Source organism: Nymphaea colorata, chromosome 10 (assembly GCF_008831285.2).
Source record: "Nymphaea colorata isolate Beijing-Zhang1983 chromosome 10, ASM883128v2, whole genome shotgun sequence".
Lineage (NCBI taxonomy): Eukaryota > Viridiplantae > Streptophyta > Magnoliopsida > Nymphaeales > Nymphaeaceae > Nymphaea > Nymphaea colorata.
Window position 1 is genome coordinate 17522903 of NC_045147.1, and position 23837 is coordinate 17546739.

Sequence of the window (23837 nt, forward strand, 5' to 3'; positions counted from 1 at the left end):
CCGATCAGTACCTCGATCTTTCTCGACTGTACTGTTGAATGTTGATAACAGGAATAGATAGGATGAGACAAAAACTTATGGGTAGAAAGAGAACCTACCGTTCTGCAATACACAGCTAAAACGTACCATAAAGTGAACCACCTTAACACATCGGCCATGTTCAAAGACCCGGACATCCTGATCCAACAGTCCGTGAAATTGGAGATGAGGAAATGCAGGGTTTTGACCAGCAACAGGCTCTCTTCCTGCTGACCTATGCGCTCAATGTTGTCCTGTGATGTATCATGTACAGATCCACAAGTGATTCAACATTTGTTTCTGGTTCGCTTTTCATTGTACTACCATGAAACACCAACCAAGAAGTTTTGCATAACCAAACCCAATTTGGAAAATTTTAACGTTCCCCTAGTGGATCCAAATGTGACATGGCTGGAGCTGGAAAGCAACGCAAGTTTTCAAAAACTATGCCCGATATTGTGTATGCTGAACATTTACTAATAGGAAGGAGAGCAAACACGAGATTTACAGGCCCACAGGCCTAGATTCTTTGGTTCAACTTCAGCACTCTGCAACTAGGCCAACCATTCGAAAAACCAATAAGAAAATAGGTGCTTAACAACTTGGCTCGTTTTCTTGTGATATTTATTCAGCAATGGCAACAATTCCTGGAATGTCTTTAGCCAATGTATGTAATTTATAGACACAACTTCATGCTTGCTGAAAGAAGTACATGTGCAGACAGAGGAAGAGGGAGGAGGTGGCCATAAATCTAGATGATTGCAGTGCTGGGAATGCAAGTCACAGGGACTCCCCCCTGTCATCTGAGGCTGCGCAATTGGCTTGTCAGCCTTTGGCGTCCAATACATCGGGGCTTACGTTCCTTTCGGTGTCAGAAGGTTCTTGTCATCCAGTGTTGATTCGGGCCTAAGGCCCTGTTGTTCGCTGTTCCTTTGTGTGTCTTTTCCCCCTCTGTGCTGTTCAAGTAAGGCCGTGTCCCTTTCCTTCTTTCGCACGAACCAGAAGGACATAGTCTTCGTTTTCTTTTTGCCTTCGCTTGTGGAAATCTCTCTCTCTCTCTCAAAGGTTTTCTACGTATTGGGAAAGGCTCCAGTCCTTGAAGAAAGGGAGGCAGCTTTCTAAACTGAGGAAAATCCACCAAAAGGGTTTTCTTTTTCACTAGGTGGCCTGCGATTTCTAGTGACAACTTCTGACCGTTTCCTCTTGTTGTTTCCGTTTAGTGCCACTAAACAATAACGGCAGCACTTCGAATCTCTACTTCTCCATCTATTTACAGAGCAAGGCCAAGGAGAGACCAGAATGGCTCTTGACGCGGTTGGCTTCCCCCACGACATTTTCAACTCTGCGTGCAAGGATTCGCATCCATTTACCGCATGTTTTAGCACCGCCTTCAGTGGGGTCGATGATGAGGTCTCTGACTTCCTCTATCCCATTGGGAAAGAAGAAGCGGTCGCAGCAATGGACGTCCATAGTGGTCATCAGTTGGACGCCTCCCTACATTCCACTGTTCACTGCAGCGCGACTTCTCTCTCAGAGAATCGTGTTAGGCCCGTTGGCTATGCTTCCAAGGCAGCAGTGGAGGCCGCTGAAAATGCGAGGGGAAAGAAAAGGAGAAGGTCCAGGGGTTGCAAGAACATGGAGGAAGTTGAGAACCAGAGAATGACTCACATTGCCGTGGAACGAAATCGTCGCAAGCAGATGAACGAGTACCTTGCCGTCCTGCGGTCTTTGATGCCTCCATCCTACTCTCAAAGGGTTTGTTACTTTCTTTATCAACCTTCTGTCGTATTTAGATGTTTGCACATGTATGATTATGAGTTCCATTCGCCATTTTGATGACAGTAAAAGTGAAATATTTTAAAGAGCTTTTACATACTGTTGTGATTTTTCTCTGGAAAATCAGAGATGTGGATATTTGTTCTCGATCAGGAGGGCCACCACATGTTGGGTGCTGTCGAATAGAAAGTTTGAATATAACTTGTGACAGAAGCCGAACTTGATCTTCGGAAGTCTTTCGAGCTGCTTGTATTGTTATACTTGATTTGGCTGCCATATGCACGCGGCTAAGTAGATTGATTTACGTCAACCTTAGCTACTGTTGAGCTAATGAGCTTACTGCTGCTTCCATCTTAACATTCTATGCATACCTGCAACTTAGAGAGAGAGAGGGAGAGAGGTTTGCTTGTGCTTACAGATTGAACAAAACTAGCTATTTAGTTTGTAGCTACCGATGTTTATAATCTCTTCTGTTGTCTCCTGTTCACTGGATTAACAGGGTGACCAAGCATCGATAGTTGGTGGAGCAATAAATTTCGTCAAGGAATTGGAGCATCTCGTGCAATCTTTGGAAGCTCAGAAAAGGATGAAGCAGAAGGAGAGGGGCGGGACTCCTCCCTCATTGGCAGATCTGCCCACCTTCCAAAAGTACAGCTGCACTTTGCTCGGCCCAAGCCGGTGCAGCGTGACAAGCGAGCCTGTGGCCGAGAACAGGTCGGGCATCGCAGACGTGGAGGTCGCTCTCGTGGAGAGCCATGCCAGCCTCAAGATACTGTCCAGAAGTCGACCAAGGCAGCTCCTCAAGTTGGTCGCTGGTTTCCAAAGCCTACGACTCGCCGTCCTCCATCTCAACGTCACCAGCATCGAGGAGATGGTCCTCTACTCTGTCAGTGCCAAAGTAAGAGCCTTCCTACCCCTATCTTGTCCTTGTGCGCCCAGTTCTTCTATGAAATCATTCCATGGAGTTGGCTTTTTCAATTTGGTTTGAAAAGAAACAATCCCGACTTGAACTAGACTACCATGTGCGCTTGTGACCCCGAATCAAGACAAAAAAGAAACAGGAAAAGCTGCAACGTCCAGACATCTTAAGCAAAATAAATGAATTAATTTTTATATATTCTCATGTACAAAAAAAAAATATCGAAGCCTTGAGAAAATATGCATGAACATATTTTCGCGCGTGTGTATATTGAAAAAGAGAGAGACAGAGATGTGATCCAGTGTGGGGGAGCATAGGTTCTCTATAAACAATGATACGAACTTCCAGCGTACAAACAAAGAGAGATAAAAGTTACGTCCTATATTCATCGGTAAAGTTATGTTCAATATCACCAAATTTTAGTGATACCCAATACGCGCCACGTATGTATATGAACATAGTTGTGGTGCCCACAGAGGACGGATGATGAATAAGCACCGCTCGTTTTCTCTGTTTTTGCGGTCCCCACCTCTGTTTAGTGGTCTCCAAGAGCGAGGACCACGGAAAGAGGTCAGCGTCTCTTTGACTGGACCACTGAGCGGCCCTCTTCTCAGCCGCTCCTTTTCTCGTCTTCTCCGTCGGGTGGCCACCCATCTTAAGGTTTGGGATCATGAAAAGGTTTTTCAGTTCAATAATACTAATAAGAATAATATAAAATGAAGTTATATTTCTTGTAAGTGCTAAAAAATAAACATATAAATTGAATGAGTCTGAAGACATTATAAGGGGAGGCAGCCCTGGAACCCTTGGATGTATTCTCCCAAATTGTAAAATAACTTGTTATGAATTGAGCTTTGGCTGTTCATCTACCATCCCTTTGTGTCGATTTCTCTTTGATGAACTACCCATTCGTCTGTGGCAGGCCATTCTGATTGAATATATGCATGAACCAGATTATTCATTTTAAGCTGCAGAGTTTGGTATGTCCGCTGTAGGGAGTTTCATTTTCCTCTAACGGGAATTTCACATGACGGTTTATATGGTTCTAGACAGAAGAAGATTAGCATAGGCAACAGCTGTCACCTAAGCTCGTTGTAGTTTGGCTGCTGTGCCATCAAAGACAAGTTAAATTTAAGGATTTACAATGTAGAGCCAGAAATAAGAGGGCGTTTGGTAAGAGCATTCTGTTTTTGAAACACATGTTTCTGAAGCACATGTGCATTTTTCAGAGAAAGATCTGGGTCTTACGCCCCACTTTGCTTTACTGAAAAACAAGAAATTAAGTTCGTATCAAACAGTTTGATTGAGTGGGTTCCTATGCTACGAACATACCAAAATGGCATTATATTCCCTGTAATTTCCCCATCTGTTTGGTGTGGAAGCGTGTGCAAGATGAGTTTACTAGTAGGTCATACTGGCTGCCAGCACAGCCCGGGGGTGGGAGAAGCAGAAATAAGCTCAAGTTTAGGTTCAGAGTTATCCTTCTTCACCCTTGGTGTCAATCCACTCTAAAAGCTTTTGTGTCTCATATTGTATGCAAGCCTGCACTAACCCATCTGTGGCCTGCCATACATCTTGATGAATCTCAGTCAAGTGACTTCTGTCTCAATTTCGTGGCTCAAAAGTCATTAATACAATATTGACATTCCAAGGGCTTTCAACTGCAGAAAACTTCACCTGCTCTGTGTATGCATGTGCGTGTGTGCGCATGCACTTACAAGTTACACACATGTATCTTCCTTGATTTATTTTCCTTGATTTATTTTCTGTGATATTTGCAGGTCGAAGAGGATTGCCAGTTAGCATCAGTAGGTGAAATAGCGACGGCAGTGCACCAGATAATGGGGAGGATTCATGCGGAAGATGGTCTAGGCTTAAATTGATCAAACGAGACTTGGTAATCAGTTTTTCATTCTTCAGTAACTTTATCGGTCAGGATTCAGCATGTTTCTGTAGCTTTGAGGCTAAATCTACTCCAACACAAATAATAAACAGTGTCAGCGGATTTTTCTTGTAAATGCCATGTCTTTTCCTTTTCTTCTTCAGTTGATGAAAGACCATATCAAAATCCGAAGCATTTTGTACAGCTTGTTTCCTCTGTAGCAATACCCCGAGTGGTGGCTGGACCGAAAGGCCACCTGCAGCCGTGATGTTTGCCTTCTTGATTATCGAGATGCGATCTTAAGTTTCAATTAGTTCTATGTAATTGAATCGAAGATAACTAATGTGAATAATGAACAGTTGCGTCCTTTTCTTTAAATCGATGCGATTATCCACACAAAGTGGTGTCAGAGAAGTTCGAATATTTTTAGCTCTTGTTAAGATGGCCTGTAAGGCTAAGAGTTATCAATGGATTGATCGCTCTGTAGGCTATCTGTGCTCAAATAAAGGAAGCCATAGTGAGTGTAAAGAGACTGCCTGGTGACTTCAATTATAACTGCACTTGTTCCTGTCATTAGTCTGGTTCAATTGATGGTCAGTCTCCATCCCTGACAATCACCTATTTAGGTTCAAATTCCTTCTTAGGTTCCCCTTAATTACCACCCAACAGTTTCTGATCACAAGAACCTCCGCATATGTAAACTAAACTGTGTCTACAGACTAGTCAAGAAGGACACATGTGAAGGGAATAATAACAAACCTTTGGCCTTTCAGACATCATTTAGTGAATTCTTTGCATAGAAATTAAGGAGATGCCACAGTAAATCGCAAACTAATACGTTGGATTAAGTCAACGTGAGCTCTGTGCACTTTGGAGATCGGACTTGAGGTCTTCATTTCCATGAGATCAAGTACTCAAATCTCTCACATCTTTTGGGACAAACTATTGAGGAACAACAGACAACCAAATATACTGTACTTTGATCATTTATCATTGAAGTAAGATCATAAGAGCATGTGTGTATCAGGAATCAGAAGGTGAGAATTAGGAGGAAGGATGGTCGCTAATCTCCAGATGGCAGCCTTTCTGAAAGGCGCCTCGACTCACGTAGAACAACAAACTTTGTTCGCGTGTGCATTGTAGAAGGGACTTTAACCATGGAACGACTGACCTTGTTAGATGCAGATATGATATGAAAGTAAGGTGATTTTTAAAGCTTTTGCATCTAAATTAAGGTGTACAAACTTGCAGTGTCTCATGTCGACAAACATCTCAAATGGCGGATTAGTTTCTCGGAGAAGGATGGGAGGAAAGACAAAGAAGAGCGGGTGAGAATATTAAGCTGTTCCGATATGATCTTGCAATTTTCTGCATGGTGAGTCCTCACAATAATTACACGGATACATAGTGCGATGATCATATTTTTTCCGACGGTTCAGATGCAGCCATTTAAATACTTTGGGGTGTCGGCAATCAGATCCAGTACAGACACCATGGAATGACAATGGTCACACTGGATTTCACACGTTCGCAGACCTAAGAACACTAGCAACCAGTTTCACATGACCCAAACAACCATGATATATTTCATCTTGTCTTCTGAACTATCGGTTTGCGCCTACTTTTGGATTGTGCGACGAATGATGGATTGGCTATCTAACAGTCATGGTCAAACCAAATACATCAACCCTGTTGGCTGCTTTTCTTCTGTGACTCAGATTTTCGAGAAAGTAAATCCGGATGGTCTTTTCATCAAAATTTTTCATTTAACCACTCACGTCCAACTACAGTACGTTTCTTGAGCTGCTTTACTGTAATTTTGATGTTAGATGCTAGTTGTTTAGCTAATGCCAAACACTGGTTTTCTAATGTTACGTATAAGCAAAGAATGAAAAAAGCCGTAAATAAGGATGCTTTAATAGAGTTAGGATGATTGACCATCTGTTCATGTCAATTCTAGTGAAGTTCACATAGCTTTTGTTGTCATATTAGCAGTAATTTTTCATAAATTTAGCTATAAAAACATATATTATACAAAAAGGAGAAGCAGTGTGAATACTGTACATGTTTGTGAGGTCGTTTTGGAAGACATTTTTGAGAAATTTTACCTTTCCAAAAGCTGCGTGAAAAGTTGCGAGTGGAATGGAATCTATTAGTCCACGGTTTCTCTGAAAACTTTCGGCCCCGTGAGGGGGAGTTCGCAAAAGTAGACATTAAACATTTTATCTTCAAAAGTACAATAAAGAAATAATTATAAATATTTTTTTTGCAAAATGATCCCTAAATTGTGGAATATATTGCAAAATCATCCCTTTTTTTACCCTCTTGTATAAGTCCAGACTCCAGACCTTTCTCGCATGTATAACTCTAAGATAGTCAACCTTGACAAAATAGAAAATTTGTTTGCTAGAATTGAATTTACTTTGAAAACTTATAGTCGAAAATCATAAGCTCAAGCCTTTTTTACCAAAGCAAACCATACAGATGTTGTATATTTATAAACAAATTCAACGCATAATCATGCCCTTTAGCTTCTATATTATATTCTACATGCCACGAGCTGGTCGTTCATTCTAAAGCCCTTGCGTGACATGAATATACATCAAAACTAGGTCTTTTTGAAACGAATCGTGCTGGGGAATGGCCAAATATGCACTCCGTTGTTGCTGAACCTTTGATATCTTAACGTGCTCCTATGAAACTTCTGCGAACAGAAGGATGCTCCACAAAAAAGTCAGAGACAGAAAATCAAAATCAAACGAGACATGCTGTGAATGCGCTTTCGCTTTCTGCTTAGGTTTGTCAGGGCAGCCCATCGGTCGATATAGATCGCTAAAGCAAGTACCACTTCCACACCATTCAACTCTTTTCGGGTCTCCTTCACACAGAGGTGTTCTGTTCTGCGGACAGAATCCGATCACCAATGGTTTTGAGAAGATGCAGACTTTGATGTGAGCAGGAACAGCTTGAGTCCACTGTCCAAATGGAAGCAAGGCGGAAAAAGAAGAGGGAACAGGAGGGGGAGAGAGAGAGAGAGGTGTCAAGTTGATTGTTGTTGCCCCCGGTTGGAGGGTGCAGTGGTGGTACAGGGTGCTGAAAAAGGCCACCCATCAAAATTGACCAGTCGATGCAGCTCACCTATGCCGATGCGTGCGGTCCTTCGTACAATACGTTGCCCCCTGATTTCTCTCGCTAATGGCCGACCTCTTCTGTCCTTCTCCACTGTCCACAGCTTTGGCTTGTCCACCCCAACCCACCCAAGCGAAAACAGAGACAGAGAGAGACGGATCATGATCATATTTTACATTCCTTCTTTTCTTTAATCTTAATGTTCTAATCCCCTTGAAATGCAGGTTTTTGATGCAAGAAATGGTCATCAGAGTCTGCTTAGTAGGTTAACTGTAAGGAGTAATCTCGGATTAAATCCATGAAACTATTATATTTACTCTTGCAATGGATGCAGTGAACGATACTGTAAAGTGTTGAGCCCTCTGGTGACCACAATGTGGTCCATGGCGCCGCCCAAGTTGAGGAGACATCCCCAGTCAAGTTGCAGTTCATGGCGATGTGAATATGTGACATATATGTGTATAAAATATGCATATATGTGTGTAAATGTGGTGGCATTTTCCTTGTGATCCAAGCGCATGTCTACAGCCCCACTTCCTGTCATCCGGTCTCTTCATCGTCGCCATTTCTGGTTTCGGTGTTAGCAAGTTGTTTTTATTGAAAATTGATACTGAATGAGAGACAAAGCCCCCTTCTCCCGGCTTTACAAAATGTTCTTCTTCTTGTTGGGATCCAAGACTGGATTGGTGTCTCAGGAAGAGCGGTTAGTGTATGCCAATTAGTACACTGGTTCCACCCCATTAGCACAAAGGAATTCAAATCAATGACTGGCTGTCTACGAGCTACTCTGTTTGGTGCAGTAATTAGTTTCATCAAAGAACTATATGTACCTCCAAGACATTCTTGGAAAATATCTGCAGTCTTTGTCAGATACTTTGATGATAAACTTGTCCACCTTATAGTGGGGCCTTTTTTGGCCGGCTGATAAACTTCAGTTTGACGGACCATCGGATTGAATCTTCATTTATAGGCATCTTTTGGGTTTTCCGTTGTTTTACTTACTTGATATGAATATTCAAACGACACAATGAAAACAACATCAATGTTATTCTACTGTTTACTTAAGGGAAACTATTTTTAGCATGAAACTCTCATGGGCATATTGTTATACTTCTAAGGTTTTAACTTGCTTTTATGTTTGAGTGTTGCACTTGTCATAGCAACACACAAAAGAGTGGCAGCTGCTAAGGGATAAAAGACAACATTCATGTAACATAAAATGCAGACAATGAATATAAGTGAAGAATTAATTATGAAAACGAAATGAATTTAATAAGATGTTAATCTCTCATTCTAGTACCGTACTCCGGGAAACGGAAATGGGTTTTCCCATGTCTTTCTCCTCTTTGTGATAAGCCCAAAAAAATTAGTGGAGAAATGAGCTTCGTCTTCCATATAGGTGACGCATAAAGCAAAAAGGGCTGCTCGCTGATCATCAATATGTTCCTTGTAAAGGGCCAAAGCAGTCTATGGCGCTTCAGCATTATTATCGACACTATTACTTAGAAGTGACATTATTAAAGAGTCTTAGAAAATGATAAAATCGGGGCAGAATGTTGCTATTCTTTTTTGAAGTTGGATTGTTATTATTATCATTTAGTGCTATCATGATTCAATTATGCAGGTGGAGATGACACCACTTAACTATGACTGTAAGAGGGACCTTTATGCTATTCATAAAGATTAAAGAGCACGCAGTAATTGGCTGCATTCAGGAGTACAGGTTACCGACCTGAAGATGATGGAGTCTAACAGTCGCTTCCATTCTCTCTTCTGTTCTCGTTCTCGTCCGCTCGATGTACATATGTGTGTGTAGTTGAAAGGGACGAGAGAGGCCGATATTTCAGATTCTTCCTTTCCGACTAGTTTTGTCATAAACGGAAGTCGTCCGACCGTCGGAAGACATGCTCTCCAGTGCATCACATGGCCTTGTTTGAGGCAACTCTGACCTCTTTTCTCTTTTTCCCCTCTGTTAAAAGATTCGACAGCGATATGATTACTCATGAATCTCCTTCTCTGTCCAAACTGATGGTACTCTCACCCCTTCTCTTCGCCCACCTCCACTTGGTAGAAGACAAGCTTGAAGCCACCCAACGATGGTCCGGACGTCATTCGTCCGGCTTATCCGGTCGGACGTCCGGTCGCGTTGAAGTCTTGCAAAAAATTAATCAAACTCAGCGGCGAGAGGACGTGAAAATAAGATCTGAAGCAGCTTGGACCCGTGTTTGATTGAGAAAATCAAGTCGGAGATGGCCGTCGGAGGGAACGCACTGGGTTTGGACCACGGCAACATGCCATCATTGCCCACAGGTTTTGTGATGAATGCGCGCGTGTCTTGCTTTTATGGGAGGGCGAGAAAGGGATTCAAAATCATTGAGAAGATCGGGAATCGCCGGCCGGCTCGGTTAGGTTGTGACTTTAGCTCCCGGCGTCTGTCTATCGCCAGCTAATTTTTTATTCACTTTGTTTCTCATCATCAAATAAAATGTTCTTGATTTATCATTTATAAGATTTTAGTGGTCTAGAAAAGTGGGTAAGAATCCGAGGGAGTAGGTCGCATGTCCAACTTTTGAGAGCATGATTTTCTTATACAAGCTGACGCCAACAAAGCTTGTAGGGTGGTTCTTATGTGCTTACTTTTTACTTTTGGAGTTTTAATATTTCAACAATGGATGTCTACGACTCTCACGATACCCAGATTTGTGTGTGTACAATATACTGTACAATGTATATACATATGAACCGGCTGTCAGATATTGTTGGATGGGCTACGTGGGGGACATCTGGATGGACATATAGTCGGAGGAATTTAATAGTCCTATATATATAAGATCTATATGCCAGTTTGGATGAGAATCCTCTAGGTAGTCGGTTTTAATGAGACTGGGTGTAAAAAATTTAGTTGAAAAAATATAGATGAAATTGTATTTTTGAAGAGACCTAAATACCCCTCAATGCAGGAAACAAATGAGTTCCACAATTCAGATCTCCACCCTTTTTCGAAGGGTATTCATGTCAAACTGCAGTTTGGCTTTCACATTTCTTTCAACTTAACTTTACCATCCAATCTTCTTAAAATCAATGATATGTATAATTCTCATCATGTAAAGCTCCTCTCTCTCTCTCTCTCTCTCTCTCTCTCTCTCTATATATATATATATATATATATATATATATATATATATATATATATATATATATATATATATATATATATTAGCACATGCAACAAAAATTTAAACGTGGACACTTTTGGCTGCGATAAGAAAGTCTACGTTAGAAGTCGTTTTTGCCAGCTTCCCTTTGTTGGGTGGACCTTATGCCGTCCAAACGCTGCGCGTGGTCTGTTGTTTGTTGGCATGTCTGGATCCTCAACAATGCGTTTCTAACTTTTTAAGATTTCATTGAACCCTTTTTCTCTTTTCGCTCTTATTTTGTGCCTAAGAATGTCTCGATCCTCAACAATAGTCCTTTCGTGATTGAAATCGATGGTGAAAATTTTGCTAACCAAAAAGTCAGTTGGCTTTAGTACTAAAAGTAAATGAAACTATTCAAGAGATTAATTGTTCGAACAATTTTTGTGGAGTATTATCAATAAGCAGAAAGAGTATTTCATCTTACCACTTAACAAGAAAACCGAAGCTACTAACCTTGATGGCAGGAGCGAAGCGATGATTTTTTTAGGAAAGAATCAAACAGTCCAACGAACTTATTCGAGTAGGGCCAAACTAAACCTAAATCTAAAAAATATATTACCCAACTAAAAATTTTCAATTTTTATAATGTAAATTTTATTTTTCAGTTAGTTGGGATGGGGTCACGGCCTAGGCGGCCCCCTCCCTCCGCCCCTGCTTGATGGTCAATGCCATTGAAGCAGAAGTGTTTTTGCTCGTAAGTGTGGTTTCCTTGAAGTGATATCTAAGTATGATTACTATTGGTACATAAGGAATCAAATACACTTTAGTAGGCAATAAAGAGTTGGGAATCCATCACCCAGCAACCTTTCCCTTGGAAATACACTCTGGTCATTTAGGTGACGATGTTTTACATTAACAGGTTACAACGCTAAGCAGCTAAAGAGGCATGACAGAAAATAAATGGAATCACTATCGCCATGAAAGCGTCACAAATAGATTTACTGTCTTGAGATAAAAGGCAATGGAACTGGAAAAATGATGAACTTGGTTATATGTGCTATAAGTGCTATACTGGTTGTGCATCATTATAGTTAATCATGAAAATACTCTCTTAGTTCACACTAATAAAAGAAAACTTTTTGTTCATACAAAAAAAAAAAATCAGTAAAATGTCTCATCACCTCTTAAGGCATACATAAGTTTTTTGTGCAACGGCACATCACATGCAACTCACTCTCGAAAAATAAGTAGCGAGATAATTTTTTCACCCGAACAAAATTTCCATCCGCCGGAAATGAATATCATCAGTAACGAACATTGAATTTGCTGCTCTCACGGACTGTTGTCGGCACAAACGGGACTGGGCCAAAGGCTACGGGCGTGAGCGGCCATGCAAAAGTGGGCTCGAGCCTCATGGGTGCACGTGCATGAAAGAAGCCCTTCTCTAAAGCTTTCAAGAGCTCTGCATTATTTCATGCATGAAAACTTTGAGCCACATGGCTGTGCGTCGCTGATAATATCTGCCGTATTTGTAGCTGATGAATCGCCATCTGCCGCCATGCCATGCATGCATCAACTTTTCTTGACGTGGGCATGATTGTGTGACGGAAGAAGAATTATAGACGCGAAGCATCTTCATCATGTTCAGACGCGCGCCTCTGATCATCTGATCCGATTTGATGAAGACAAGCAATACTTGAAATGATTAACTGTTTGATCAATTTAAAGGGCGCAAGCACACAAGTTCCTGGGTTTTTTACTACTAGTGGAAGTGTTGGAGTCAGAAAATTTAACTGCGAACTGGCCTTTTCCTCTCTTTTTTCTGAGAACAATGCAAATCAATATTGGTCTTTACTGAAATTTCAATGCAACTGAAAATCAGAACTTGATAATATTTTTATGACAAAGAATCGATAAAGCAGTAATAGTACCCCATAATTGGGTATCCGGCCTCCTTAAGCTAGATAAAAAGTACATTCCGTTGATTTTGGAACACTTATATATATATATATCAGGAAACATCTTGTGATTACGACTAATGTCAATGATAGTTAAATTCACAAACAACATTTATAACCAAATGATATTTCTTTGTCATAAAAAGTGTTATTCTTGAAACGTGTTGAAAGAATACGTATTCCAAGAACACAATGTTTTCATGAACTCCCACTCTCTAGAATGTGGATCCACTTTTAACGGGGACCGGATCCAGTACTCTAACCCAGTACTTGAAGTACTTTTCCTCCCCATAAAAGCACCGTGAATTGATTATTGGGCCCCGTAGAAATTGGTGAACGTTCGACTCCCGTGTCTTTTTCTCAAAAATAATTGGAGTGGAAAAGTTTACCAGAACAAGGGAGCCGCGGTATATATATTTCCTTCACAAGCATATGTAAGTTGTACTGTCAGCTTCTCTTTGCAACGAAATATAATATTATTCAAGAACATCTGAACTGATAGCTTTAAGTTTTAGGTCGATCCGGTGAACATTAGAGTTCATGAACGTGGTGGGTTGGCCAAGCCCCTTTGTTTTCATATATTGCCAAAGAGAAAAAGAAATCATTCAGAGACATGCCCACTCTCCCTTTGATGCCCCAACAAAGGCTTCAGTACCAAAGAATATGGCGGTGTTAAATGAACTTGGCAGATCCACACTTCAATCCCTTTCTCGTACTGAAAAATAATTGTACATAAATTAATCATATTCAGGTTAATAATCCTTCAGGTGCTTTGTTCAAGCACGTGATCCCCTTCGAATCTTCACTTTCATAGGAAGACTTTCCGGCCTCTTCTTTCTTTTCTCAACTGTAGCAAAGTTTTCCTCCATTGCAGATCCCACAGATCAATTTTGTTCTATCTTACACATATCCTAAAAACCTTTTTTTACTTATTGTTTCCTTTGAAGATCTTTTTTTTTTTCAGAAAAGAAGAAAGATATGAAACACCCACTTGCAGGTGCCCTCCAAAATTTTCAGCTCCTTTTGTCTTCCATAATTCAGGTAGCTCAGTTTAGCACGTAACTAAAAAATAACCATGTTTTCCATTTCTCGGCAGAGTCGATTGTCTGGAATTTAATGGTTAAGGAGGAACAGGGAAGTGGAACAGGAAAGAAAAAGGAGAAAAGAAATATCAGGAAGCAAGCAAAACAAAAGGAAAGCGCCTTGCAGAGACAGAGAGAGAGGAAAAAGGTGAACAACAACGAGACCAGACATTCCAGCTGCCAATCCTTATCATTCCATTTTCCTGCTTTTGTCCACAGTCTTCTTTATTGCTGCAGTCCTTTTAACATCACTCCCTTTCCTTCTCTCTGAACCAGTGAACCCCTTGTGGCCGGCAGCCTCTCAAAGCTCTTTTATCGCTTCTCAAGCTGAATCGACCCAATCCCTCAGAGTCCCCTCCTTATTTAACTGCGCCCAACCCCTCCTTCCCTCCCTGACTATCAATCCTCAACGCCATTTCCCCACCCCCACCACCACCTTAAACTCCATCATCGGCTTCATCCTGAGGTGCATCCCACCATTACAGACATGCCAATTATTCACCATGAAGTTGGCGGCGGCCGCGGCGCCGTCCAGTTTATGAGCGACGCGGCCGCCGTCGACTGCCAGAAGCAGATGAAATGCTGGAGGCTGTTCAGATCACTGCTGGAGCTCCTCATTCCCTGTTGCGGCTGCAGCTACGTCGAGCACGAGGAAGCGGAAGACATCTACGTCCGGCAGCCGAGCGTCGGCGCCTCCGGCAGGACCGAAGGCACAATCACCGGCACCATATTCGGCCGCAGAAAGGGGAGGGTGAGCTTCTGCATACAGCACAACTCCAAGGCCACCACTCCCGCGCTGCTGCTGGACCTGGCCGTGCCGACTCGAGTGCTGGCGAGGGAGATGATGACCGGTCTGCTCCGTATCTCCCTCGAGTGTAACGTCGACGCGCAGAAGAACGGGTCGCTATTCTCCGTGCCGGTCTGGACAATGTATTTCAACGGGAAGAAGGTGGGGTTGGCCATCAGGAGGAACCCCACCAAAGCCGATCTCGGCTTCTTCAAGGTCATGCGTTCGGTGTTTGTCGGCGCCGGAATTGTTGGTAGGAAGACGGCGCCGGAAAACGGCGGCGAGGAGGGCTGTGCGGACGAGCTCATGTACTTCCGAGCCAATTTCAAGAGGGTGTCGGGTTCGGGCGATTCTGAGTCGTTCCATCTGATCAACCCTGATGGGAATGTCGGTCAGGAGCTCAGCATCTTCTTCAGGCGATCGAGGAAGACGAAAGCATGACCAGCCCTCATGAATTTTTTTCTTGTAGTTTAACCATTGACCTGATGGAAATACCGGCCCTCCCGATCCTTTTTTCTTCTTTATATGCGTTAAATCCTGTGTAGATATTCTTATCTTGATTAAAAATAATTTTGAGCTTTCCCCTCTTTGCTGCAAATCATGTATAAACAGCAAGTTTAGCACCAAGAACTAAGAAAAGCTTCGGCTAGCAACATGGCCCAAAGAGATGCGGATCTACAAAATGTAGGTGACCATGAAATTTTTTAATTAAAAAAATGATAAGTAACATAACTACTTCTAACATCTTCAATTTTCCTCCTCAAATTCCATCGTCTCACAAATTGTCAAGATTCTAGTTGTCTAGATCTAATTTAATTACTATTGGCAACTGGTTGTCTGTTTTTCTCTTTTGTTCACCACGTTCTTGTTATTCAGCATTCAACTTGTGGAGGATAAGCTCGCTTGTTTGGTTAATCTAAACATATGGCTTCGGTAGCAACTTCTACAAAAGAAAATGAATTGGTGATTGATGTAGCAATTATGCTTCTTAGGTGGATGTTTAGATGAGATTCTATGAAATCATTAAAATGAACAATCGAAATACTTTGGCTTATATAAATTGGTCTAAACATATCCAAAAGGGTAGTAGGTTTAAGTGGGCATGGAATTTTTTCCGAATTCACAACTATTACTTCTGTAAAACTCCTCAAAAATAAAGATCTGGCCATGATAATCATATACAAAGAGATAGAGAGAGCCTACAAAATGGAAATTCATAACAAAAATGTAGTGACAAGGCGTCACAAAAGTCTTGTATCAAAGGAGAAGAGAAAGTCTTGTAAGCTTGTCAGTTCTACTTATCTATAAATTTATTTGTTAATAAGACTGTCAGCATGGTTGCAATCTTAACCTAACGAAAAATTCTTGTAAGGATAAATATTTTAGACATACGACTCGAAGTTTATGTGCCAAATTAAAAAGTTCTGGATTCGAGAATTATAAAACCCCATAAATTCTCATTTATAACAGTTTGGATTATTAATCCTTACAGCTTCCCTACACATTAAGGATACAAGTGAGATTGTAAGTTCTCCAACACGAACCCCAATCAGTTGTTTTGAAAGCAAGTAGTGATTTATATTGCCGTTTAGCTTACATAATTAATCAGATCTGTGCTATTTCTTAAACTAAAGGCAAATTTATCATCTTGGTCACAGGTTACAAATTTATGACAACCAATTTCATAGTTTACAAACCGGCAAAAGATTTTCCATTTTAATGGAAGCTAGAGGATTATTAATTTGACAAAACTTCAGAAAGAAAACATAAACTTGAAAAAATGGCTGATGACAAGATTTGATGCAGAGAAAAACCACCAATTAAGAAAGAAATTGGATCAAATTCTTGCAAGTTACAGCAACACAAGCATAGAGAGCGAACAGGCCAACATTTGTATGCAATCGAGTCATATCTTTACCAAATCCGATTCAGATGCCACTATAGGTTACAGGATTAACTGCACGCCATATGCGAACAAAACTAATAATCAAATCCAGCTTTCTTTGACAGATGATTTGAGTAAAATCCAAACCGAAAATCAAATCCATTCAAACGGCCGGTGACTGAACATATATCAGATTAATTTACATGTCCGTGTGTGGTCACATGCCAATGCAGCCAAAACCAGCTGATAAGAAGTGGAATATTGGGCAGCCACCCACCTCTTCCCGGGCCGTCCGCCATCGCTCGAAACAAAGTTAGCCCACATGATGCCGTCAAGGTCAGGTCACTTCCGACGCCCCAAAAGCGCGGCCGAGCCCGGCAGACGACGAGCGCTCCTCGCCCTCTCCGCCCGGCACGACGCGACCTTTCGAACGAAAGCTGTCCCCTCCTGGCTCTGCGCCCACATCACTTTTTTGGGACCAAGGCCACAGGCTTGACCCCCACCGCCGTGAACCTTCCGTCACCTGGTCCACCTTTTCCGGTGTCAGCTCACGTTTGGTTGTACTAACAGCTATGGCCACGGGTGGGCCGAGAACCATTTGGGCCCCCCTTTCTCCTGTCCTCCTCTCGCCCTCCAACTTTAGATCTTGCTTGATTTCTCGTCCTCCTCTTTTTCTTAAAGTTTTTACTGCAGATACCTTGTTCTTCGTCTCTGCCTCATTATCTCGATCTTCATGTACAGTTTTCTTACTGTGAGTTGTTTCAAGGGAGACTCGAATCTGGGCTTGCCATATACACCTACCCAGATCTCCTTTAACCAGTAAATCCAGGCTCAGATTTTTCTGCTTGGATCTGAAATTTGAAAGACCAAATCTGGATGTGAGAGGCAGAAGATCCATCCGGCACTTACATGAAATGAAAGTGTGTCATATACGCCAGATCGTAAGATCTTGGACTTGGGTTCGGTCAGAACATTGCAAAGCACTGTCCAAATTTGGTTAATACCCTTTTGGATCTTATTTTTCATGGATCCAACTAAACGGATCTAAATTGATGATTGCACCAGTGCATCGGCAGTCTATCCTTACTAGGTGTGTGCCTTGTACTAGCTTCTTGTCAATTTGAGTATGTGTACTATAGGGTTGCATTCAAGAAGTGAGAAGCGCAGTTTACATTCAAAAATTAAGATGTTAGCTCTTCTGTTTTTGTTTATAGTTTGACACGACTTTGATGCATGCCCATGACTGATCAAAAGATTCAAAACTCAAAAACTCTTTATGTTTAAGACCTTTTTATGTATACATGCTTTTATCTCTGTACATTCCAAAGAATTAAATTATTATTAAAAAATGCACTTCCAGGTTTTTCATAAATAAAATTTTGGGAAAATCCATGTCGATTAAAATTTGTGAAATATAAATAATTGTTCGGTTCAGCCATTGGATCACAACCAGATCAACTTGTTATTTTGAAATACTCCTCCAACTAACCCCCAGAAAATGTGATTCTTTAGTGGCACGCACACTTGTATATGTAAAAATATTTTTTAACGTAAAATTTTATTAGAGTGCTTCTTTTGCAATGACAAGACCATTCATTTCAATTGAAAAGATAAGGCGCACCAAGCCCTCTCAGATTTCCATTTGTTTTCCTGCCGCTTGATAATCTCAATGCAATCAAAATGAATACGACAGCTTGATAGTACATTAATAGGATACGATTAATCACGTAAATAAGAATTCGGCATAGGTTTTCTACACAGATTCTGGTTTCTGAAGACAGATGAATTCTTCGTTTCTGCGCTATAGGAAATTAAGCACACATGAGAGGAAAGTTAGAGCTTCTCACACTAATGTTGACGATTCCCTAGCCACTCTTTAACATATTTTTCTCTTCAATAGCTCTGTCAAGAATATCTGGAGAGCACGAGAGAGAGAGAGAGAGGGTTGAGTTGCTGCTAATTGTTTGAAACCTGTGATCTTCTTCGATGAAGAGTCTTTACAGTGTCAATTCACATCTGTCAAGCCATTAGAGAAGCTTAAGATAAACAGTTAGATAACTATTACGAAAAGGGAACCTCCGAATTTGTTCTTGAAATCAAGCCTTCCTCATCCAACTCAAGTGGGGAAGTTCTAACCTTCAGAATTTTATGCTGTCTAAAATCTACTCTCTAAAATTTTTACTGAGATATGAAATTTCAGAACCAATTTTCACTACCTTATACCACAAGATAAGTTTAATATATAGATATTTCAGAAGTACATGATATATTTCAATCCGCGGAAAGCTTATCTAACAAGTCCATATTCGTTACCTCTAGACAATTGAAGCTTCTTTAGATGAACTAACTTTCTTGTCCAACATATTAGTTTATTTCCCCCATTTTGTTGTTTAATTTAGTGAAGTGATCATATTGACTGTTGATTTTTACATGATAGATAATTGAGAAAAGAAAAAGATAAAAACGATCAATCTCTCTCTCTCTCTCTCTCTCTCCACACACACACACACACACATATATATATATATATATATATATATATATATATATATATATATTACATCAAACGGTGTGCTAGGAAAGGAATTGTTAGAGGTTTCACCATCCAAATCTAAATGGGAAGATCCACAAATCACATCATTAGACGGTGTGCTAGGAAAGGAAAGGTTAGAGGTTTCACCATCCAAGTCTAAATGGGGGATTCACAAATCACATCATCAGACGGTGTGCTAGGAACCATCCAAATCTACTTGGGGGACATAGTTGGTATATATATATATATGCTGCCAACGTAGAGTCATTCTGGCGTTCAAACAGAACAAAAATTCATCCAAGAAATATTTATACGGAATAAGTTTCAAACTTTCAACGATGAAGGATTGTCATCTTTCCTAAAACATCCTACACTTTTAAAAGTCACTGGGAAACAAAATTTTCTCACATTTTGAAAATAAGATATCCTTTAATTAGCTTAATTTAAAGTAAAAGAAAAGAGAAAAGGAAAATGGGTCAACAAGGGGCTGCCGATACACGACGTGGACTGCACCAGTCTTGCGCTTCTGATAAGCACAAGAAATGCTGTGGAAATCTTCGTAGACCAATATGCTCTTCGTTGATGGCTGTGCATTGATCCAGTTTTTTGTTGCAGAAAAGAAAGATCGGCAGACATTTTCAGAGAGAGCGAGAGAGAGAGAGAGAGAGAGAGAGGTTTTGTTGACTGCTGTGTTTGTTTACGTAAATACTGTCTCTGTTCCAGGAACAACAATGAACTCAAGAGCGTTTCACAATTTAATTAAAACTTTAAGGTCCTGTGAAGTTTCAATTAAAATCATGTAAGGAGGGCGCCACCGGCCACCGCCTGCCCCCCGATGAAGACCAAGGGAACCTTCCTTCCTATCTGTCATCTATTAGCCACGTACTGGATTCCAGAAGAAATACTTTCGAATTTGAAAGCGACGGGATATTGACTCTGCACGCGTAAACTTAATTCGGAGATTTAATTTCTTCTAGATGCAAAAGAAAACATAGCTCAAACTTTCAAATCGTTTCATCCCACAGGTCGCAGCCAACTGATACACGTGTTCCATCTTCCAACCTCTGATCAACAGAGTTCTTGATTTTCTTCATATTTATCCACAGCTGATTGTTTTCCTTTTCCCCTCAAAATGATGCCACAGTCGTCTCCGGATAAGTTGTCCATGATCTATAAATTAGATCAATGGGTTCGATGTAAACTTAATTGAGATACTGATCGTCTGATTAAAGTAAACTGTTTGAAACATCAATTTTTAAGACAGATTTATGAAACAGTAAAAACGGCTCCCGCAATCCACCTGAACATGCAATGAGCACAATCGAGTTAGTCGCCGGGAAGCCGGTCGAGTTGGCCAATGTTAATGGCAATTGAGATAGGTTACACTATTTAATGGACCGAGTATCAAATCGATCTCTGATCACTTACAGAAAGCCTGATGGAATCAGGCACAGTCGCATCCCTAAGCTGCAATTTTGATTCTTTTGACTTACTTTGGCAACTAAAACGTATAAATTTAATTTTGAAGTGTTCTCTCGTGTTGCAGGTCAGGTTTTGAACAACGGCAAGTCATCCTTGATTGCCAAGAGAAAAGAATCAAAGAGTCGGGCAACTTGGGTGGACTCCTTATCTTGGCTCTACTGTAATGCTTGGTCAAAGTCGGCTGCTTCTTCTATATTCCAGAAAAGCGAATATCACGAGAATGCTCTGTAACTTCTAAAGAGGAATAACACCTTTCACGTTTGGAACTTTTAAGAGGTCCACCCGACTGAGGTGTATACAACACGAAGCGAATCTCGAATTAGCCTAATGATCCATCAGAATTTGCAGCAAAAGTATTCGAGCTACAAAATTCATATTTGGGATTGAAGAACCGAGATTCAATAAAATAGGGCCGATCCCCACCTTCTTCTAGTTTCATGAAAGTTTATCATTTAGTTGAAGCATTGGGAGACCAATAATATATATTTTTTTTTGCCGAGGAGTAAAAGTTGACGATGAAGTTGCCATGGATCGATAACAGCTCCTTTCACCTGCTACTACTGGGAAGTTGGACTCACCAACCTGCAATTTGGAGGTCTCGGATTCCGTTTAGACATGGTATTCAAACACGAGAGAGAGAAATCAGGCAAGGTGGGGTCTTATTTTGATTATTTTCTTTATCTTTTATTGGTTTGGTTAACCTGTGCAGATTATTTTATTTGTCCGATAGCCATTTTATTATGTATTTATTTATTTATTTATTCACAAATTTTACCATCATTTTGCGCGGGTTCCTGAAGGCCGTTTCGTCTTTTCAGTAACGCGAAGGCAGCGGGACGCATTGTTCGTAGCTGTGATTCTGCAGTTTAACCCAAGAATAAGGGTCAACATTAACTTTGGAGACTTCGATTTCTGTGACATTTTCGCCACTAAATGGGGCGTAGCACTAGCAAAGCAGGAGCGACAGCTTATATTAGCAATTTTGACCTAGGGGACTTTAAATTTATGCATGCATACGCAATCATCCTTTATTTTTTTTTCATTTTTGTTCTAAATTTCAACAATTAGATTTCCGGTCAGAGTTAGGGCCTAAATGGATCAAATACTTCCAATTACCAGTTCAAGATACAAACAATTCAGATCTAAGTTCTACCCATATAAATTGAACCTCACTATATATAAAAAAAAAAAAAGAGCTTATGTTTGTTAGATCTAACTTGGTTTTGAAAACTAGGCTCTAAATTCGAGCTTGAATTCAAATTGGATTATATAACAGCTTTTCCTTGTACATGTATTGTACATGACTTTTTGATAGGTACACGAAAAGGACTGGGGCTTTAAAGAAGAAAATTCTTGAAACATTATCAAACGAGCCGGCGACTGACGCGATGACGGATATCAGATATCTAGCTTCAGTGGCCCCATGGAAGCTTGTGGTTCACTCCCTGTATGGAATTTTCAAAGAGTGAAAACTGAACAAAATAAGGTCAAAATTCAGCCGCTAGAACGCCGATTCGGTAGACGGCCTTATATGTAGACCAGAAGCGCGTTGCTTCGAGTCTGGTCTCTCTCTCTCTCTCTCTGGGAAGGCTTGAAGACTGAGAAAAGATGACGGACATGTCAATTCCACTGCTGCTGCTGCTCTTTGTTCTACCGGGCGCCGTCTCCGGCCAAAATTCTAATGCGCCGTGGTGGTTTTCTTCCCCTCCGCCCGACGACCCCTTGAGCTCAACCCAGTCATTTCACCCGAAGATGGTCGTGGTCATTATGGTGCTGATATGCGCGTTCTTCTTTCTCGGGTTCATCGTCATCTACATGCGCCAGTGCCAGAACGAGTCTCGGAGCGACCTGCCCTTCCACGCCCGCCTCATGCTCTCCCGCAGCGTCCACCGTGGCCTCGACTCCAACGTGATCGAATCGTTTCCCACTTTCACCTACTCAGCCGTTAAGGGCCTCAAGATCGGAAAGAGCTCGCTCGAGTGCGCGGTCTGCCTCTCCGAGTTCCAAGACGACGACAAGCTCCGCCTTTTGCCACAGTGCAGCCACGCCTTTCACCCGGAGTGCATAGATGAATGGCTTTCCTCACACGTCACCTGCCCAGTCTGCCGCGCCAACCTCAGGGAAGATTCTGGCACCGCTGTCGCGGAATCCGTGCTGGTTGACATTCCAGGCGAGGCCAATGACCCCGAAGGCGATCGACAAGAAGACGCCGGCCGGTCTGGGATGCTTAACCATGTAGCTGCTGGGGCGTTGGACGTGGAACCCAATTCCAATGTGGTGCCCAGCGCGGGTGTGGCCCTTCCGAAGGCGAAAAGCTTGCGGTTCCTGCCGGAGAACGCTTCGACAAAGAACGGAACCAAACCGTCGATGCTGTTCCCGCGGTCGCATTCCACCGGGCACTCTCTCCACCCGCCTGAATCATACGAGAGATTCACCCTCAGGCTGCCGGAGAACGTCCGGAGGGAGATAATCTCCGGGCAGCTGAACCGGGCGGCGAGCTGCACGGTCTTCGGAGGGAGAAGCCGCAGCGGGCGGCGAGTAGGGGACGCGAGCAGCCGGAGTGGCCGGGGGATCCGCCGAGGATGGGACGAGTCGACGAGGTCAGAGAGGTGGACTTTCTCAATCACCCCGCCGTTCATCCACAGATCGTCCTCCAGCCGCTCTCATCGAGGAGCCGCCGTTGCAGACTCCTCATCGACGTCGAAGCCGACATCATTGCCGCCATTCGATCGTACAGGTTCCAGGGCTGATGCTGCCGGCCGGTCCTCGGGGTCGGCCACCACATCGGTGCAATTTCAGGCGTGAGATGCCCGTCTTTTTTTGTTTTTTTTTTTCCTCCGGCCGGCCAATTCTTTTGTTTCTTCAGGAAAAAAAGGAAGATGTTACGATTATTATTTTTCAAAAATTCTGCTTTCTCGATCGGAGTTGTAAATCTACACACTTGGGTATTTGGGGAGTGGTGGAGATTTTGTACAGAACTAGACCTCGACCATTGAGGGTCAAATATAGCGTCTGCTTTTTGTTCTTTTATGAGCGCCGTTTCGAAACTTCTTTCCTCTCTAAATAAACCATACCAACCTTTGCTTTAAACAAAGACGGCGAAGCGTCGCCAACAGCCGCCACAATTTACTACTTTCTCTTATGAGGCTTGCCCCTTCTCTCCTATCCTTATGAATAGAAGCCGGCACCCGCCGGAAGTGCTAGTCCGGTCATCCGATCACTTCCGGCCGCCTAATCTCCAGTCCGACC

The 23837-nt window shown here is 41.9% G+C and overlaps 3 protein-coding genes across 4 annotated transcripts; all 3 read left to right on the forward strand.

The window, feature by feature from the left end:
• Nucleotides 1-1057: 1057 nt before the first annotated feature.
• LOC116262946 (transcription factor bHLH94-like) lies at nucleotides 1058-5901 on the forward strand. Of its 2 annotated transcripts, XM_050080215.1 has the most exons (4): nucleotides 1058-1773; nucleotides 2294-2692; nucleotides 4495-4610; nucleotides 5847-5901. In XM_050080215.1, exons 1-3 carry the CDS (start codon nucleotides 1318-1320, stop codon nucleotides 4594-4596), a joined length of 957 nt encoding a protein of 318 aa, XP_049936172.1. In that variant the 5' UTR covers nucleotides 1058-1317; the 3' UTR covers nucleotides 4597-4610; nucleotides 5847-5901. The 2 variants fall into 2 exon arrangements, with proteins under 2 accessions (XP_049936172.1, XP_031498352.1); XM_031642492.2 differs by lacking the exon at nucleotides 5847-5901 and having other exon boundaries at nucleotides 4495-4780.
• An 8487-nt stretch (nucleotides 5902-14388) lies between these two features.
• LOC116262662 (protein MIZU-KUSSEI 1-like) lies at nucleotides 14389-15129 on the forward strand. The gene has a single exon (XM_050080166.1). The coding sequence runs from the start codon at nucleotides 14389-14391 to the stop codon at nucleotides 15127-15129; it is 741 nt and encodes a 246-aa protein (XP_049936123.1).
• Nucleotides 15130-22005: 6876 nt separating this feature from the next.
• On the forward strand, nucleotides 22006-23618 carry LOC116261932 (E3 ubiquitin-protein ligase ATL31-like). Its single transcript, XM_031640884.2, has one exon. It carries the CDS (start codon nucleotides 22197-22199, stop codon nucleotides 23391-23393), a length of 1197 nt encoding a protein of 398 aa, XP_031496744.1. The 5' UTR covers nucleotides 22006-22196; the 3' UTR covers nucleotides 23394-23618.
• Nucleotides 23619-23837: the final 219 nt, after the last annotated feature.